Consider the following 20,371-nt stretch of genomic DNA (forward strand, 5'->3'; position numbering starts at 1 on the left):
CCCCCTCTCTCTCTCTCTCTCTCTCTCTCTCTCTCATTAGCAGGCAGCAGGAACAGCAATACCCCTCTCTCTGTTTCTGGCGCCCCCTACTGGTATTAATAAGTCACATACTCGTGCTCACTCGTGCTCATGACTACACACAGGTACACGGACATTGCACTACACACAGGTACACGGACATTGCACTACACACAGGTACACGGACATTGCTGGTTGTAGGAGTGGTTGCACCACTCAAAAATGTAAATGTCCATTGTGGGTGTATGGGATTTTTCTCTATCACTAAACACGGGTTGAAACACCTGCCTGTAGAAAAAAACACGGATGTGGGCAGGGAAACAAACCTATACCTTCTATGATGTCACTGAGCATCATGAAGGTACTGAAAGACAGCAAAAATATTATCGTCCGGGTGAAAATCACCCGTGTTTAGTGTTCTATAGGGTTAAGTTCAGGCGTGGTGCTATATAAACCATGGTGGGCGTGGCCACATAAAAACATCATTTTAACACTTTCTTTTTTTGTTGGAAAAAAAACAAGATTATTTTTTTGGCACTTTGCTGCATGCTAAAAATATCCAATCTGCAAGCTTGTGAGATTGTAGATCTGCTATTTTCAGAGAACAACACCCGAGCGCAACCAAACATACAGTTAAATGTAAAGTTTTAGTCTTGTTGTTCTACTGGATCTCTTCTACACTAGTCCCTCACTATAATTGTCACTATAAGTATTTAGTCATAGTTTTAGTCATCATAGATTTGTTTTATTATTTACTTTTCGTCAGTGAAAAAAGGCAACAATAGACAGTGGGTGGTTTTGCCTCCAACCCGCCCACTTCCCGGTACTGGCCTCTTCATTCATGCAGGGACACGGCGACCCAAACCAACACAACGTCGCGCCAGAGGAAACAAACACGATGCCGCCGCAAACGGTCACGCTCGCAGCGACCGCGGTTCAACAAACAACGAGAAGAAAAAGCCCAGGGTGCGTTTGTGTTATGCCGTCGTCGGCGGCTATTATCTCACAAACAGGCACTCACTCGAGGAGCAAAGTGCACACGCACACACATGAGTGCGCGCACACACACACACACACACACACACACACACACACACACACACACACACACACGACTGACTCTCTTACAGACTGTTGTCATGGCAACCCCATTAAGAAAGGACACTCAAGCTCCAACTCTCCAAATCGCTCTCTTCTTCTTGGCGTGTCTCTCTCTTTGGAGCAGCTATACCTTCCTTCTCTTCATGCCTATTTGTCTCCCTCCATTACTTCCTCGTCCTCCTCTCCCTGCGTCATCCCGCCTCTCTCTCTCTCTCTCTCTCCCTCTCTCTCTCTCTCTCTCTCTCAATCGCCCTCAATCTGCCGTCCCTATTTTTGGGGCATGTCGTTACAGGTGATAATTTTCTTAAAATGTTCCCACATTTTTCCTAAATTGTGAAAATAGCAGATCTACGATACAATAAGAGAAAGGTTTGCAAACTTTGCATACATTTGAAAACTCGAAATGAGTGTTGTACTCAAGTACATTTTGAGTTCTGGAGTTAAATAAGACACTGTTCCAGGTGACGTGGGTGTGCAGCGGCGCAGCGGGCGGTGTCAGGTGGTGTTCCAGGTGACGTGGGTGTGCAGGGGGCGCAGGGCGGTGTCAGGTGGTGTTCCAGGTGACGTGGGTGTGCAGCGGGCGCAGGGCGGTGTCAGGTGGTGTTCCAGGTGACGTGGGTGTGCAGGGGGGTGTCAGGGGGGTGTCAGGTGGTGTTCCAGGTGACGTGGGTGTGCAGGGGGGTGTGCAGGGGGGTGTCAGGGGGGTGTCAGGTGGTGTTCCAGGTGACGTGGGTGTGCAGCGGGCGCAGGGCGGTGTCAGGTGGTGTTCCAGGTGACGTGGGTGTGCAGGGGGGTGTCAGGGGGGTGTCAGGTGGTGTTCCAGGTGACGTGGGTGTGCAGGGGGGTGTCAGGTGGTGTTCCAGGTGACGTGGGTGTGCAGCGGGCGCAGGGGGTGTCAGGTGGTGTTCCAGGTGACGTGGGTGTGCAGCGGGCGCAGCTGTCTGCCGCGTAAGAGCAGAGAGGCAAAGTGTCCCGGCGGAGAGCGCCAATCTGTCATCATTATATTAATGACACGCGTAGCACCGCCAGCAATGTCATCTCTTGTGTGTGCCAAAGCTAACGAGCGGCCTTTAATTGTAAAATTAATTGAAAAACATTGTGATTAAAGACCACCCCCCCCCCCCCCCCCACCCACCCCACCTTGGGCCTCCTCCGTCTTCATCAGTTTGTTTCACCCCCCCCCATCCCCCCAACACACCTCTGTTTTCTCTGCACCCGCACCCGTCCATGCTGTGTTGTTCATCCCGTCTCTCCTTTTCTCTTAAGGACTTTTCTTTTTTGGGCCCCTGCATGTTCCCTGTTCCCTCCAGTCATATGGGCTGCTGGGCTGTTGTTGTATGTTTGGCCAAGTACACCTCTTCTCTTCCTGCATGCTTACCCCCTCCCTTCCTTTCTCCTTACCCCATCCCACTCCTGCTGTGCTGCTCTCTCTCTCTCTCTCTCTCTCTCTCTCTCTCTCTCTCTCTCTCTCTCTCTCTCTCTCTCTCTCTCTCTCTCTCTCTCACATCTCCATCGCTGTATGTTTTACTTCTTTCCCCTCAGCATTTCCTGGCATGTTTGTGTGTGTGTGAGAGAGAGAGAGAGATAGGGGGCATGTATGTATGGAACTAGGGAGGTGGTCCTCTTGTGGGCATTGCCTAAAGCTCCAGCCTGGCCTCCCCAGAGCGCCAACCCACCCACCATTCCTCCTTCCCACCAACCCCGCTGAGTGTTTCTAAGTAGCAAGGCCTCAGAGGCAGGTCAGCCAACTCTCTCTCTCTCTCTCTTTCTCTCCCCCCCACCACTCTCCCGTCTCTCCAGCAGAGGGAGGCCCCCCAGGGCTGGAGGCAGTAGGAGGGTGGTGTAGTGGGTGTAGTTTCTAACCACCCACGCACCATCCGTGTGTGTGTGTGTGTGTGTGTGTGTGTGTGTGTGTGTGTGTGTGTGTGTGCATCTTCCAGCCCTGTTTATCATTCAGCTGCAGGTATCACAATGTGGAATATATGTTCTGAACAAAGCAACCAATCTTTGTTTGTGTGCGCTGTATGTGTGTGTGTGCCATGTGTGTGTACCATATGCGCGTACCATGTGTGTGTGTGCCATGTGTGTGTGCCATGTACAGTACGTGCACCTTGGAGTGCACATTTGACTGCGTGCTCGTCCTACATCTAATTAAGTGTGTGACACATCACAGCATGTCTCCCGCATTGCCAGAGACGACCATAATGTGTGTGTGTGTGTGTGTGTGTGTGCAGAGTGTGGGAGTATATTTAGGCCGGGATAATGGGAGCAAACGGCCTCATTAATGTCATTCCGTTTCAATAAGGCGACAGACAATAGGGGAGACATTGATCATCGGCGAGCGATCGATGATGAGCCGCATCGATCGGAGCGGCAGTTTGTCACCGCGCAGATCGACATCCCTGGGGAGGAGGGGGGGGGGGTGTCCAGGGTGGGTGGGGGGCGAGGGCTGGTATACCCTGCTGTAGCATCCCTGGGGAGGAGGGGGGGGGGGGTGTCCAGGGTGGGTGGGGGGCGAGGGCTGGTATACCCTGCTGTAGCATCCTCGGTTACCACGCGGCTCGTGTTGCGCTCATCACTTGAGGAGCAAACAAGCAGTCGTCCAAACAAACGCCACTCTGATGAATGTCTCTTTTGTGCATAATTATAGGTGAAACACAGCCTCTACGGTAGGTCAATGGGTGTATGGATTCACAAATTAAATGAACCTTTTGTGAATAATGAGCGCTCGGGAAGTGTATATTGAACAGGGCAGGGAGTCATATTATGACCAAAGTGGAGAGAGAGAAAAGAGGAGGGAATAATTGTAAAGCATACGGGCATATATCGTAGCTCCCTCTTTGGGTCTTTGAACCCAGCGGGACTAACGAAGACGCCTTGTTGGAGGGAGAGAGAGAGAGAGAGAGGGAGAGAGGGAGAGAGGGAGAGAGAGAAGCGATGGAGCAAAGCGACTGGAACACAGGGTGGAGTGTTGTTGCTATGGAAACACTAGTGTCACAGCTCTCCAGAGCAGATTATCAGATTTGGATGCATGGAGCACAGGAACAGGTGTGATCAACAGCTTCCACCTCGGATAACACTGGAGAGGTGATGTTTGGCATCCCGACGAGCGACTGACTCCTCGTCTCTGAATTCTAGAGCCAAAGCGAGTCCAACAGTAATGACAAACTTATGCGGAGTGGTGTTACAATTTTGATGTATTTGTAGTTTGTACTTTACTTGAGTATTTCCAATTTCCTATATTTTTACTTCTTCTACACTACATTTCGGATCCATATATTATTGTACTTTTATTTATTTTTTTAAACTTTATACATTACGGCCATTTGAAAATAGTCAACTGCACAGCTTGTAGATCTCCTATTTTCAAAAGATTTTGATACATTTGAAAACGTAATGTGAAATGAGACATTCTGCATGAGCACTTACTTTTGTGTCCATCCATCCATCCATCCATCCATCCATCCATCTTCAACCACTTATCCGTAGTCTGATCGCAGGGGCAACAGCTCCACCAGAGAGTTCCAGACTTCCCTCTCCAGAGCAACATTAGTAACTTCCTCCTGGGGATCCCGAGGCTTTCCAAGGCCAGTGAGTCGATGTCATTCCTCCAACAGGAGTCTCCTCCCAGTGGGACGTGCATTGAGGACCTCCCTAGGGAGACACCCGAGAGGCATCCTAACCAGATGCCCGAACCACCTAAGCTGCGGCTCCTTTCCAAGCGAAGAAGCAGCGATCGATCTACTCCGAGTCTCTCTCACGTGACTGAACTCACTCTAAAAGAGATGCCAGCCACCCGTCGAAGAAAACTCATTTCGGCCGCTTGTATTCGCGACCTTATACTTTTGGTCATGACCCACACTTCATGACCATAGGTGAGAGTAGGAACGAAGATTGCTCTGTAGACAGAGAGCTTTGCCTTCTGGCTCAGCTCTCTTTTCGTCACAACAGTGCGGTACATCGACTGTAATACCGCCCCTGCTGCTCCGATTCTCCGGCTGATCTCCTTCTCCGTCCTCCCCTCACTCTTGAACAAGACCCCGATATATACTGTGTCTCCTTCTCCTGGGTCATTCCTAACCGGACTGCACAATCCATCGGGTTCCTGCTGAGAACCACGGCCTCAGATTTGGAGATGCTGATCTTCATCCCAGCCACCGTACACTCGATTGCGAACCGGTTTTGTCTATTAAGTACATTTTGATACCAATACTTTTGTACTTTTAATCATCACCCGGCCTTTTACTTGTAATGTGAGTACTTTTCCCCACCACTGGAGACTGAGGAGGACTCGTAACCTGGGCAACCTGCTGCTGTTGCTGCATGCTGTCACTTAAAATGCGTGGCAGGGCGGTGTGGATTGGAGCCTCCGTTATAAGCACGTTGCCACAGCACTTCTTTTTCCATTTCAGGATCTCTCTCGCTCTCTCAGTGTTGTTTGTTTTGACTTGCTCAGTGTGGAGGCGAGAAGGAGAGATGAAGCGATGGAAGGCGAGATATTGAATGTGTCTCGTCTGCAGCACAAGCGTTCGCACGTGTGTGCAGTGCGTGACTGAACGTGCATGTGTGCACGTGTGTGCGTATGACTGGCCCCGAAGGTGGAACACCAAACAGCTGTGCGTTAGTGCCAGTGAGCAGACATTGGATTCACTCGACCTGCTACGCTGGGTTGATGAGGGACGTCTGTCCGTCCTCATCCCCCTCGTTAGTGCTGCACGATTTTCGCTCAAATGTCAATCTCAGTTTTCATCCACAAGAATTAAGATCCCGATTCTCACACAATTCAATTTATTTTTCCATGAAAATATTTATTGTCTTTACTCTTTAGTCTGTATAGTTGATGAACATTACTACATTAAAAATGTGGCACCTGGAGCTAACTACTGTGGCTTTAAACAGACTCGACGTAAAACCTCTCTTAAAGTCTAGTGAATATAGGTGAGGCAGGGTGAATATGGGTGAGACAGGGTGAATATAGGTGAGACAGGGTGAATATAGGTGAGGCAGGGTGAATATAGGTGAGACAGGGTGAATATAGGTGAGACAGGGTGAATATAGGTGAGACAGGGTGAATATAGGTGAGACAGGGTGAATATAGGTGAGACAGGGTGAATATAGCTAAGACAGGGTGGATATAGGTGAGACAGGGTGAATATAGCTGAGGCAGGGTGAATATAGGTGAGACAGGGTGAATATAGGTGAGACAGGGTGAATATAGGTGAGGCAGGGTGAATATAGCTGAGGCAGGGTGAATATAGGTGAGACAGGGTGAATATAGGTGAGACAGGGTGAATATAGCTGAGACAGGGTGAATATAGGTGCAGCAGGGTGAATATAGGTGAGACAGGGTGAATATAGGTGAGACAGGGTGAATATAGGTGAGACAGGGTGAATATAGCTGAGGCTGGGTGAATATAGGTGAGACAGGGTGAATATAAGTGAGGCAGGGTGAATATAGGTGAGGCAGGGTGAATATAGGTGAGGCAGGGGGGTGAATATAAGTGAGGCAGGGTGAATATAGGTGAGACAGGGTGAATATAGGTGAGGCAGGGGGGTGAATATAAGTGAGGCAGGGTGAATATAGGTGAGGCAGGGTGAATATTATAGGTGAGGCAGGGTGAATATAGGTGAGGCAGGGTGAATATTATAGGTGAGGCAGGGTGAATATAGGTGAGGCAAGGTGAATATTATAGGTGAGGCAGGGTGAATATAGGTGAGGCAGGGTGAATATTATAGGTGAGGCAGGGTGAATATAGGTGAGGCAGGGTGAATATTATAGGTGAGGCAGGGTGAATATTATAGGTGAGGCAGGGTGAATATAGGTGAGGCAGGGTGAATATTATAGGTGAGGCAGGGTGAATATAGGTGAGGCAGGGTGAATATTATAGGTGAGGCAGGGTGAATATTATAGGTGAGGCCTGCCATGCCGGAAAAAAAGAGGCACTCTCTTGCCCAAAGAGTGTCCAAAGGGAGATGAGTGTGGGACGAGAAAGGTTGTGTGACTCTCGGTTTGTTGCCTCCAGAGGGGGCAGAGTATCCTGCTACGATGACGCACAAGTGTTTGAGCACATCAGGAATGGCAGAGAGAGAGATAGAGAGACACACACACACACACACACACACACACACACACACACACACACACACACACACACACACACAGACAGACAGACAGACAGACAGACAGACACAGAACAAAGAGCAGAAAAGGTAATGAAAAACACGAAAAGCAGTGTGTGTGTGCGGGTTGGGTGGTGGTAGAAAAAGTAATCATACGTAGCTTGCAGAGTTAGTTCAGTCAGGTATACTGGAGCGGGTTCATGCTATATGCTCAAGGGACATTCATCTATTCGAGGGTGTATACAGTGAGACCCATACGTCATGCACTGATGTGGCAGTCAGCTGACCAATTGTGCGGGGTATTTAAGCTCACCTAGACTGCATGCATTCTTCCTGCCTTCCTCTGCATATGGTTCCTGGTTGTTGTTATACACTGTTTGCTCCCACCGCCACCCCAGCACCACCGGTGGGCTCTGTTATTTCTGTTCCCCATGGGGGGTTGTTATCGTATATCTATCTCCCTTTATGTTTAATGATGGTGTTTAATTGTGCCGAGCAGGGAGATAATTGCAGCAGAGCCGGACGCCAATATAATATATTGCACACTTGTATTCTGATTCTATAATAAATATTGGTTAATTCTATTCGTGAGTTATCTGACTGAACTCCATTTATTTTTCTTAAGTAAAAAGTATCAATTCTGCAATGTAGAAACTCCGTTACGTGTAGAAGTCTGGAATTCAAAAAGTACTTGAGTAAAACAAAAGTGTTGGTATTAAAAATGTACTTAAAGTAGCAAATGTAGAAAGTATTCATTGTGCACTGCAGAATGTCCCATTTCAAGTGTTCAAATGTATTAAAAAGATATGTGACTAACTAGTAAACTAAAGTTTTCAAATGAATGCAGTGGAGTAAAAGGTAAAAAAAAAATCTCCTGTAATTTGTTTTGGATCTGAGATGATTGGAAATACTCAAGTAAAGTATACGAACACCTCAAAAAGTACAGTTATACCCCCTCCCCCCCCCCCCCCCCCTCTCTCTCTGGTTCCATGTCTCACTCAGGGAGGAGTGCACCTCTTAGGACTCAAGTAGAGCCGCCGACCTATTTTGTAGAGGTATTTAAAGAAGAACGCCTGCACTTAAGAGCTTCTCATTGTCTCACACGCACTATGACAACAGACGGAGACAGAGAGCAATGGAGGATACATAGCATAAAAACCCTCACGGTACACTTAGCAACGGCACAGCTCTCTCTCTCTCTCTCCCTCTCTCTCTCTCCCTCTCCATCATCAATGCCCTTGCCTTTCTCTTCCACTTTATGTCTCCCAGGACAGTGCTCAGAAATGTTGAAATGGGGCCTGACCCGCGAGAGCAAAGACCGAGACTCATTTAAGCTATAAGTTAAACAAGGGCACTTAGATTTAAAAGGGCCATAATCTTCAAAAAGGGGACCTTTTAAAATCAATTGACAAGGCGTATAAAACCTAGAGAGAAAGAGGGTGTGGTTGTTGGCAGCCCGGTCGCTCCTTTTTATGGACGGACTCACGTTTGAGTGAGAATCACTAATTTTCCCATGCATTTCAACACGAAGCCCGCCAGAACCGTAGATCACGTACGTAAATAAGCTTTAGTCTGGCCGCCTGCCGATCACGTAGCCTACATGATAAAGGTCTTTATATTATTTAAATGCTAGTGTCGAGTGTGACACTGGACGGGGCCAGTAGGCTCCAGTAGAGCCTATACTGGCTCTATTGCATGTTCTTGACAAGTAACCTACTGGTTGATAATATTCAAAGCGGCTGGAATGTATGCTAGCATGTTGTGCATGGCGCGTGCCAGACGGGAGGCGGGCTGTGCGGGCGGGCTAGGTCAGCATCCAGGCCATCACTTCTTAGCCAATGATTCAGACAGCCCAGTCTGGGACGTTGTCCAGCCAGGACCAGCCATCTGGTGACCAATCAGGGCCCTGGCTGTGATGTCACGGTGGGAGCGGGAAGGGGGTAAAACGCTGTGACTCATGGCAGACCTCAGCGCTGGTGCAGCAGGCTGGCTGGCCCCAAATGTGTGATTGTATAAGACCATGCTGCTGAACACTGGAACCTACTTATGGGATCATTAGTGTGCACTGTATACAGTATGTGAATGACTAATGGCTATGGTTCTGTATATTCACTATATTGTATTCATTCATTGTTGCCCTCATTTGCAGCGTTGTGACGTCATTATGTCATGCCCTTGTCTATATATTCTGTGAACCCCTGCAGGGGAGAATCTCCTTTGTGTATTAAATTGTAATTGTAATAGTATTAAGTTCTTCTAGTTGGTCACTCTTTAGCTTTCGTGTAACTGTACTGTAATCTTGAGGCCGATAGAACCACATTGGTATTATTATAAGAGAGAGAGAGAGTGTAATCTCACACCCCCAATAGGCCAATAGGAACTCCATTGGGCTTCCTTCCATGTGGACTTCCAATTATTCTGCAAATTGCGACCTCGGCCGTCTCCAACCCTGACAATGGCTGGCTCCACCATCAGTGTGTGTAGTACTGTGTAGTGTGTACCACATAACCATGTTCTCCCATTGCAGTGTGTTTCTGAATGGGTGAATGTGAAGTACATATTTTAAAGGCGCATTTGAGACTGTGGCAAATGTGCTATTTAAATGCAGCCCATTTGTCTTTGACAAGAAGGGCTACGTTCGCCTCTATAACTGAACATGATGTGGCTTTTTATGCTTGGCCGTCCATGAAGCACAACAACACACTTCTGTGCTTTGGAGGCTGTATTTAAATGCAATGTGAACAACACTAGCTGGCGTTCAGCCTGTGCACGTGACCAGCGTGTCATTGGAGGTGCACGTGTCGCGTGCGACGCTGTGACAGGCCCGACGTCCTCCGCGGGTTTGATTGACAGCTCTGTTAACCCTAACGTGATTAATATTTCAGGGCTGTCTCTTCCGCTATAGCGAATGCCACCGCAATGCAAAACAGTCTCGGAGTAGAGAGCAGAGGCTAGTCGATGGCCCCACTATAGCACCCTGTTCTGGATGACTCACCTTGACCCTGAACATGAAGGGGAAATCCACCCATGCAGGTCTCACGCCAACCTGAGGTTAGGGACGTGTGGGCCTGGTCGAGGGGTGATGTACGCATGTATGTATGCATGTATGTATACTGTATGTATGTGGTTAAAATGGGTAAGGTTTTAAAAAAGGCAAAAGCATGCTCTATTGCACTGTATGTATGTATGTATGTACAGGAATGTATGTAGAGATGGGGCGTGGGATCATGTAGGGGTGATTATTAAGACCAGTTAAATCCACCCTCCTGATTTCCAATCCGGTGCTTATCTTATCAGTGGAGCGGCCAAGCAGCCTAGCTAGCCCACACACACAGCAGGGGATTTAATATCAAACACAGGCCTCATAAGGCGTGTTCTATTGGCATGACACGGATAAACACCAATGGACACGCACGGCGCACGCACACATGCACACACACACACACACACACACACACACACACACACACACACACACACACACACACACACACACACAGGCTCCATATACTATAGGAGACAGCAGGGGTGGGATGAGTGTGTGCATCTCCTTGACATCACTGCAGACGCACGAGAACAGGGAGGGCCCACACTCTGGAGCTTAGATACACTTCACACAGAGAGTGTGAGAGCAACACACACACATGCACGCACGCACGCGCATACACATAGCATACACATACACACAGAAGGAGAGAGAGAAGGAGAGAAATTAGGGTAAAACGAGAGAGATGAGTAAGGGAGTGAAGCAGTCATGCAGAAAGTGGTGTGTGTGTATATGCTGTGCACGTACACTGCGTGTGTGTGTGCCTGTGTGTGCGTGTGTGTGTGTGTGTGTGTGTGTGTGTGCGTGCGTGTATTGTGCCTTACCACCCTGGTGATTTCAGGTGTTATCTTCTTACCCTCCAGAAGTGACAGAGAGATAATTAGAAATGTTAATACTCATTGGAGCTTGTACGTCTGTGATTTCTCACTTTATCCCCCTCCATCTTCTCTATACTGTCTGTCATGCTGTCTCTCTCTCACTATACACGCACGCGCACACACACACGCACGCATTGCATGCACGCATGCCGACAAATACACAGGGGTCCATGTTATGAATGTATGAATGAAACATTCCTAAGACTAGGTCACAAGTCACTCACTGTATTTTTGCAAGTTGCAACCAATGGAACAAACAACTATGGAATTATTATTCCATTAGTAATTTGCCTCTGGCTAATTCAGGTTTGTTTGTGATGTTTTTGCATGACCACTTTTAATTAGTCATTAGTTATTATTATTATTATTATTATTATTATTATTATTATGTGGCATGCCTGAGTGAGTGTCTTCAGTCCTTTTGTGAGTTGTTGTTTCTGTGTTGTGCACTTGAGTGATAATTAATGACAGTATTTAGTATTTATATAAGAAAATATATATATAAATGAAATGACAGGTATATTTTTACTTTACAATCATGAAGGAACGAGGCTGTCAATTTGTTTTCTGTGTTCACGATTCATATATTCAGCAGGGCCAGCCTTATAAAATGTGAATGTTTCAGCTTGACTGACTGAGATAACCCATTTTGGGCGGGAACCCATTTTGGTGTTAGCATCATGTCGTGCTTTAGCTATTTTTGAAAAATCGAAGAGCGACTGACGGAAAACATTTTTTGAATCTGATCTCAGGTCAGAATGAAAACTGTCAGGATGTAGGAGACATTTTTAGAATCTGAGTAGCCTTTACCACTGTCATCTATTGGTTGTGTCCTCATAATACCTGACCTGTCTCAGACCTGTGGTCTCTCACTCCTCTCGGACATACTTCCTGTGCTGCGTCCGTTTTGAAATGATCTCAGAACCAATCGGATCTCTGAATGACTTTCTCGGGTCCATTATGGTTCAGGGGTCTCGTAGAAAAAGGTCAACCAATCAGATCTCTGAACACTGAGTCCATTTAGGAGTTCCTGACCGTTAGTTCAGATCAACCTGTATGAGCTGCAGTATTAAGATCAACCTGTATGAGCTACAGTATTAACCCAAGATTTGTGCCGCATTTTCACCATTAAAAAAAAATAGCAGACCGACAAGCTCGTAGTGCGCCACTCGGTGGCACGCTCTGAGCTTGTAGATTTGTTTCAATAGCTAAATTATAACATAATGTTTAAAACACCAAAGGGGGTGCCCGCCCAAAATGGCTTAAGATCAACCTGTATGAGCTACAGTGTTAAGTGACCAAACCTTAACCAGACACTTTGGGTCAGCCAAGCTTCCTGTATTACTTTCTGATTAAAAGCCCTCCGGCGTTCAAACACGGTCCAGCCATATAGGCCTATACTATAGGTTTTTTTTTACTATCTTTTCTGAACGGGAATGAGGACTCCAGAGATGGTAAATACTAAACACCAGTGTCATTTTATTAATGCTAACAGTCATTTATTGTGGGTGGCAGTGAACAGAATGGCCCCAGTTGACTCGAACACTCAGAGGACACAAATTATGACAAATGTTGAGAGAGAGAGAAAGAGAGAGAGAGAGAGAGAGAGAGAGAGAGAGAGAGAGAGCTGCGAGCAACGGGGAGACAGAGTGCGACCGAAAGAGATACTCACTGGAGTGTTTCTTGTGGAAAAAATGAAAAGTGACAGAAAGCTGATGGAAGAATGAGAACCTTGTTTGTCCTTTACCCTATGATCAACATATGTTACACTGATATGTGTCCCCGAGGTGGGAGACAAAGTGGCTGATGCAGAGGGTTCCACGCTCCACTGGAATTCCCTGGCCTTTACATTAGCATCCATCCCGGCTGCATGAGCTTACTCAGCTAGCTAGCGTAGAGGGAGGGCAGCGGAGCGCTGTGCCAACACTGGCCACAATGAAACGCCACATACACCATGGACATGCATTAGAGATAATCTGAGCTCAGTGGGCCACACAACCAAAAGTAGATGCTGCTAACCATGGGAAGCGATCATTTCAGGATATTGTAAATAAATAAACAATCAGGCGAATGGACCCATACGGGGTCGATTTGTGGTCCTTAAAACGTTTGACAACCACACTGGACTCCTATAATGTGCCATTACTGCCATAGTGTCACTGCTAGTGGACTCCTATAATGTGCCATAGTGTCACTGCTAGTGGACTCCTATAATGTGCCATAGTGTCACTGCTAGTGGACTCCTATAATGTTCCATTACTGCCATAGTATCACACTATGATAGCGAATCAGTGTCATTCATATTCTCATGGAGATCTGACCTTCAGTGATTGGCTCTTATGATCACAAATGTAAAAAGTAACTAAATCAAAGATTTTCCACGGACAAGTCTCACCACGGACACATTTGGCCGTATACGGACATATTGATGACCCCTGACCTAGATCTCTCTCTCTCTCTCTCTCTCTCTCTCTCCCTCTCTCTCTCTCAGTCGTCCCATAGCACCTGTTCCAGGGCCGAGGGGGTATAAGGGAGCGCTAGCTTGGTCGGGGCGGGTGAAAACAGATCCCAGGTCAAGGGAAAGGCTTGTCTGAAGGCGTCTGCAGCGTGTGTCTAATTGAGCGCTGTGTAGTTAATTGTCTGTGCGTGGGAGGGGAGAAATCAATCTGTTTTCTCACTGCCGTGACTCCTGCGCCCCGGGGTGATAGACTGGAGCTGGCACACATATACATGCGCATGCATGCATGCGCACACACACACACACACACATGCTAGCCCTGCCAAAAAGACAAACAAACAAAGTCCCAAAAGCCTGCCTTGGCTTGGAAGCACACACACACATACTAACCTCCCCGTATATACAATACACACGGACACAGTCAGGCGCATACCCCTCCTCCTCCGAGGACGTGAGGAGGGGTTATTGAGTCATACCCCTCCTCCTCCGAGGACGTGCAGGAGGGGTTATTGAGTCATACCCCTCCTCCTCCGAGGACGTGAGGAGGGGTTATTGAGTCATACCCCTCCTCCTCCGAGGACGTGCAGGAGGGGTTATTGAGTCATACCCCTCCTCCTCCGAGGACGTGAGGAGGGGTTATTGAGTCATACCCCTCCTCCTCCGAGGACGTGAGGAGGGGTTATTGAGTCATACCCCTCCTCCTCCGAGGACGTGCAGGAGGGGTTATTGAGTCAGGGTGAAGTCGGATCCATACATCCATCGGCTGCTTGCCGAGAGGGGAGTGGGGAACGTGAGCCCTGTGGGGGTCAGAGGGCACTGACTGGAGGGGTGAGAGACAGACAGACAGACTGGAGGGGTGAGAGACAGACAGACAGACAGACAGACAGAGGGTGCTGACTGGAGGGGTGAGAGACAGACAGACAGACTGGAGGGGTGAGAGACAGACAGACAGACAGACAGACAGACAGAGGGTGCTGACTGGAGGGGTGAGAGACAGACAGACAGACTGGAGGGGTGAGAGACAGACAGACAGACAGACAGACAGAGGGTGCTGACTGGAGGGGTGAGAGACAGACAGACAGACTGGAGGGGTGAGAGACAGACAGACAGAGGGTGCTGACTGGAGGGGTGAGAGACAGACAGACAGGGTGCTGACTGGAGGCGTGAGAGACAGACAGACTGACAGAGGGTGCTGACTGGAGGGGTGAGAGACAGACAGACTGACAGACAGAGGGAGAGAGAGAATCCCCCCCCCCCCCCCCACACACACACACACACACACTTGCATGCTAGAGGCATCTTTGCGCTTTGATGAGGATATTCAGAATATCTCTGCTCAAACTTCCCGAACAAGTAGAATATGGAACAGTGGTGGAAGAAGTTCCCACATGTTGTGCTTAAAGTAAAAGTAGCGATACGCACCAATGTAGAAATACTCTCGTACCCGTATTCAAACTACAGTATGTGTATAGGTAGGTCTGAAGTGGTCAATGTATGTTTCACAAAGTAACGAACTACTACATTTTGAAATAATTGTAGTAATTGAAAACTGGAAATACCTGGATGGTAGCCGCAAGGTTGCCAGTTCATACCCGGGCTCCCCCAGAGTTAGTGTCGAAGTGTCCTTGAGCAAGACTCTGAACCACTCATTGCTCCTGGTGTCCTGGTTTCTGTTTCTGCCGCCATCGGTGTCTGAATGTGTGTGTGAATGGGTGAATTGAACCATCGGTGTCTGAATGTGTGTGTGAATGGGTGAATTGAACCATCGGTGTCTGAATGTGTGTGTGAATGGGTGAATTGAACCATCGGTGTATGAATGTGTGTGTGAATGGGTGAATTGAACCATCGGTGTCTGAATGTGTGTGTGAATGGGTGAATTGAACCATCGGTGTATGAATGTGTGTGTGAATGTGTGAATTGAACCATCGGTGTATGAATGTGTGTGTGAATGGGTGAATTGAACCATCGGTGTATGAATGTGTGTGTGAATGGGTGAATTGAACCATCGGTGTCTGAATGTGTGTGTGAATGGGTGAATTGAACCATCGGTGTCTGAATGTGTGTGTGAATGGGTGAATTGAACCATCGGTGTATGAATGTGTGTGTGAATGGGTGAATTGAACCATCGGTGTATGAATGTGTGTGAATGGGTGAATTGAACCATCGGTGTATGAATGTGTGAATTGAACCATCGGTGTATGAATGTGTGTGTGAATGGGTGAATTGAACCATCGGTGTATGAATGTGTGTGTGAATGGGTGAATTGAACCATCGGTGTATGAATGTGTGTGTGTGAATGGGTGAATTGATGCACAATCTATGTAAAGCGCCTTGGATAAAGGCGCTATATAAATGCACCATTTACCATTTACCTCAAAAAAGTACAGTACTTTCCACCACTGAGAATGAACAGTCTTCAACGTAACGTGCTCTACTGTACTCTCTACTGTACTGTATGTGAAATCACGTGGACATAATGGTATAACTAATTGTTTGCCTCATCTTTGTATCTGTAGTTTTTGTTATAGATAATTGTCTGCTTAATGCAGAATATATATAACCGGGCACACCTCCTCACCCACCACGTGGAATTTACATATAAATACCTCCTATAAATAATGAACTCATTAGCATCTTCTGCTAATCAGCTCATTTGCATTTTGTTCATAACTCGGCGAAGTTTCAATTCACGATTGAGCGCTGCTGTAAGAGCATGTCTATTTGCATTCTGTAATCTTTTCACGGGAGGAGAAAACAAAAGCGTAACGCTAGGTTCTGCATAGCAATCTGCCCCGCATGCCAGCCAAAAAAAGGTTGCTGTCTCTGACTGGAAAGGGGAGAGAATTTGCAGTCAAAGCGTGTCGTCTAAATAATTTACTCTGCTTTAAATGGGATCGGAGCACCGACTCACTTCTGATCTCATTTGAGCTCCGAAAGCCCCCCTCCCAACGCTCTCATTGGCTGCCGGTTGCCGGCGGAGTAGGTGTAAGCCCCCGTTTGATTGGCTGAGACTTGTTTATTTCTCGCCCAGTCAAAAAAAGCCCCTCCATTATTGATGGGGAATGAAGTGACCTGGGGATCCGATGATGAGGAGATGAGCACTGCAGTGGGACGGAGGGAATACGTGGAGGGGGGGAGGGGGAGGAGGGACAGAGATTAGAGGAGTAGAGATTCTACTGTTAGACGGCTGTTAGGCTCTTAGCTTGCTTAGGATCCTTGATGACAATTTCAATTTATCTGATGTACCATGTGTTGTTCTTGCTTACTTTAAATCGCTCTGGATTAAGAGCGTTTGCTTAATGCCTAAATAGTATTTCCAATTTCTAATACTTTAAATGGGACATTCTGCATAATGAGTAGGCCTACTTTTACTTTTGGCACTTAAAGTACATTTTGAAGTTAATAGTTCTGTACTTTAACTCAAGTACATTTTGAATTTCAGACATTCACTTCATAACAGAGCATTTCTACATTGCAGTATTGATACTTTTACTGTACTTTTCCACCAATGGAGAGAGAGAGAGAGAGAGAGAGAGAGAGAGACTGAGGTGGAGTGATAAGGCGGAGGTGCCGCTAAGTTCTATCGACTATCGTCCTCTCTCCGCTTTGCGTCGTAGAACACATGGCCGTCTGTTGATTCATCTCCTTTTATGCAGCATGCAGCCTTCCTTTCTCTGCCAAACCTTTATGGCTAAACAAAAGGCAGAAGGAGGGAGATTCAGAGTGACCAGACACCCGAGACTCCCACTACAATGGAGAGGCGGGAAAAGGTCAGGCCAAGCGCGCGAGACGGCTCTGCGGAGACCGCCGTCCAACGCAACGAACGTGTGTCGATGAGCTGATGTTTTCATGTCTCTGGAGGAGTGTGCATGTGCACGTGTGTGTGTGTGTAAGACACTAGGATATGTATAGTAGAGTACAATATACTCTATATACACTATTCATCCTCTATCTTATATCCTATAATAACTGCAGTGAGCAGCCATCCTACGTCACTCAGGGAGCAATTCGGGTGTCTTGCTCAGGGACACACATCGACAGAGTGTGAACTTGAAAATTGGCTATTTTGGGTAAAAATATGGTTTAAAGAGAAAAAAGGACAGGACCACAAATTGTTATTCTACGTCGCACTAAACACAGAAACCCACAAGCACATTATGATATGATAAAGCAAGAGCCTATAATGTGTGCATACCCGTTGGCACATTTGTGTATTTCAGCATGTTGATAATATCACGCGTGCATGTGTGTTTGTACGTGCACGGCCTCTCTCTGCGTGCATCAGAGGGGCGCCAGTCACTACACGCCCGTTGGAAGCCCTCCATGCTCTAATGGGTGCTCACCTGGTGTGGCGCCTCAGCACCACGCTGGTGCTAATTAACAGGAGCAGGCTGTGTGGAGTGCAGCACCTGTTAAAGCATGACTGGCAGGCTGGCAGACTGACTGGCTGACTGACTGATTGACTGGCTGGCAGGCTGACTGACTGGCTGGCTGGCTGGCCTGTGAGCTATACATCTCCCACTAATAACTAACTAACTAACTAACTAACCTCTAATGACTAGCCCACCACAGAACATTACTCCCCCCCCCCCCCCCCCCCCCTCAGGGACCACACAGCAAGCTTGTGCGTGTACAGTACATGTATTACTATAGCCTATAGCTGTGAGTGACAAATGTACAGTTGAAGTTTGAGAAATAGAAATATAGAAAGTGTGAGGGCAATTTTCCTGGTCCTCACAAGGGAAATTATTGTTTAATGGCCAAAAAGAGGCTTACAAAGCATGTGTACCGTGCAGTATGTGATATAAAGTCATGGTGAAAGACGAGGAGGGGAGAGCTATAGGAAAGGAAGGGAAGTGTTTTGGGAATTTGGTAGCAGCCCACACCGCCTCAGGCTCTCTGCATGGCTCTGTGCATTTCCACTGTGCATGCTGCACTCTGTGTGCACACACGGCACATGACGTGGCATGTGTCTCTGCCTTAGCATGCGGCGGTGGGTTGTTGTGCTTACCCGTCAGTGCCCTGAGTTATGGAGCATTATCCCATTCTGACCTGAGATCAGATTCTATAACTGTCTTCCACATCCTGACAGTTTTCTGAAAAAGCCATGTTTCTATGTCAGTGGTTCTTCGATTTTTCAAAAATAGCAGACCTACAAGCTTGTAGATCTGCTATTTTTCAATAGCTAAAGCATAACATCATGCTAACACCAAAAGGGGTTCCCGCTCAAAATGGGTTATGGTCCTCACGCACCGTAATGTCAAACAGTGGGCCTCGTCTATCAAACGTGAGCCCGATCGTAAATCATTTGTGAATGCATGAACGCAAACGTTTCTTCGTATAGAGATTTCACAAGAGCCTTAAACTGTTGGCATTGTATACGTAGCTAGCTGTGTTATTACACATGCACATTCATGTTTTTCATGTCGTTGCATTCATTATATTCCATTCACTCTGAAATCTTCCACCCTAATATTCCAGACTAATAATGTACACAGTGATATTAGTCTGGCCATGCCAGGCTTAAAGGCTACTGATCCAGTCTTGGAGAGCATGTCACATGACTTCCTTGCAGCACTAGTCATATCGGTTCTGGTACTCAGCGGTCTCATGCCATGCCCCCCCGTGCTCAGACACCTGCATCATTATGTGACCTGGATCAAAGGTCACAAAGCAAAAAATATAATAATACGTCACACTGTGATGAGTTGTAAGCTTGTCCGTCAAATGTTTTCAGCCAAAGCCCAGAGCTTTCCTCACACCAGAGTAATCTAGTAAGAGAGTGGCGACACTAGCGTTGACTCCCATTGTAACAATGGAATGCGGAAGTGCTCATTCTATCCCAATGGGATAGTTCCAATGTTTGGAACTATCGCCCATAGCACCCCGCTTTGCAGTGAGGTCAAAGCGTGTCGCCACTCTCTTACTAGATTACTCTGCCCCACACTAACTGAAGACAGAAAAGACACTAGCATAGAGCCCTGAGGGACTCCACTCCAAGGTTTAAGTGGATAATTGTCTCGCTCAAGGATGCTTCTGTCACTCTCATGGCCTCTGTCTCTGCCGTTATGTACCCTCTTCCCTGTCAGTTTTGCCCTGTTGTGACTTTGCGCTGCTCCTAATTTCCACTCGGCCAATCCTCCAATCTCCTTTCCCCTCTCCCCGGGAACTAGAAGAGTCCAATTCCCCTGAGTGCCGTCACCTGTGAATACCAACTAAGACGACGAGCTAATCTGAGTTTCAGTGTGTGTTGATATGTTGTGTATGTTTCCGGTCTGTGCTTGTGTTAACTGCAGTGTTTTAGTGACGTCTTGGTTAATCTTGATCTCCATTGTTTGATGTTTGTATTCTTAAGTTTTGAGTTCTTGTAGCAGGAGGAGGGCTGAGGGCGAAGCAAACGTGCCAACATCCTGTTAGAGGCAAATTCAAACAAACAGCAGAGGGCGCTGTTTTTTACTTTTGCCGATGGGTTCCCAGATTGTTGATTGACGAACAAAGGATGTGTAACCATATGTGTGTTACACGAGAATTTGTTCCTATCAGTAAATGTACACACAGATTTATTTATGAAAATAAGTAAAGTGTTACTGAATATACAAGGCTCTGTGAACCTTGTGAAGTATAGTGTATATACTGTTGTATAAAGTGTTTTATACAACACAAGTTTTATACATGTGTTTTATGTGTGCGTGTGTGCGTGCGTGCCTGCAGTCTTGTGTATATGACTCTCATTGTGCGGTTGGCCCATTT

General features: G+C 47.1%; 2 protein-coding genes across 2 annotated transcripts in view; both read left to right on the forward strand.

Moving 5' to 3' along the window:
* The window catches only part of LOC308323369 (4-galactosyl-N-acetylglucosaminide 3-alpha-L-fucosyltransferase 9-like), a gene marked incomplete at both ends in the record, with an annotated part of 182,943 nt that overhangs the window by 147,464 nt on the left and 15,108 nt on the right, over nt 1–20,371 (forward strand). The window contains 2 exons of the mRNA XM_080775098.1: nt 1,598–1,728; nt 1,909–2,067. Coding sequence (XP_080631224.1) covers nt 1,598–1,728; nt 1,909–2,067 — 290 coding nt within the window. The remainder of the gene's footprint in view (nt 1–1,597; nt 1,729–1,908; nt 2,068–20,371) is intronic.
* Nucleotides 1–20,371, forward strand: part of adgrl1a (adhesion G protein-coupled receptor L1a) — a 194,276-nt gene that overhangs the window by 45,006 nt on the left and 128,899 nt on the right. The gene's annotated exons all lie outside the window — the stretch shown is intronic.

The sequence above is a fragment of the Protomyctophum bolini genome (assembly GCF_963924005.1).
Source record: "Protomyctophum bolini genome assembly, chromosome: 11".
Taxonomy (NCBI): domain Eukaryota; kingdom Metazoa; phylum Chordata; class Actinopteri; order Myctophiformes; family Myctophidae; genus Protomyctophum; species Protomyctophum bolini.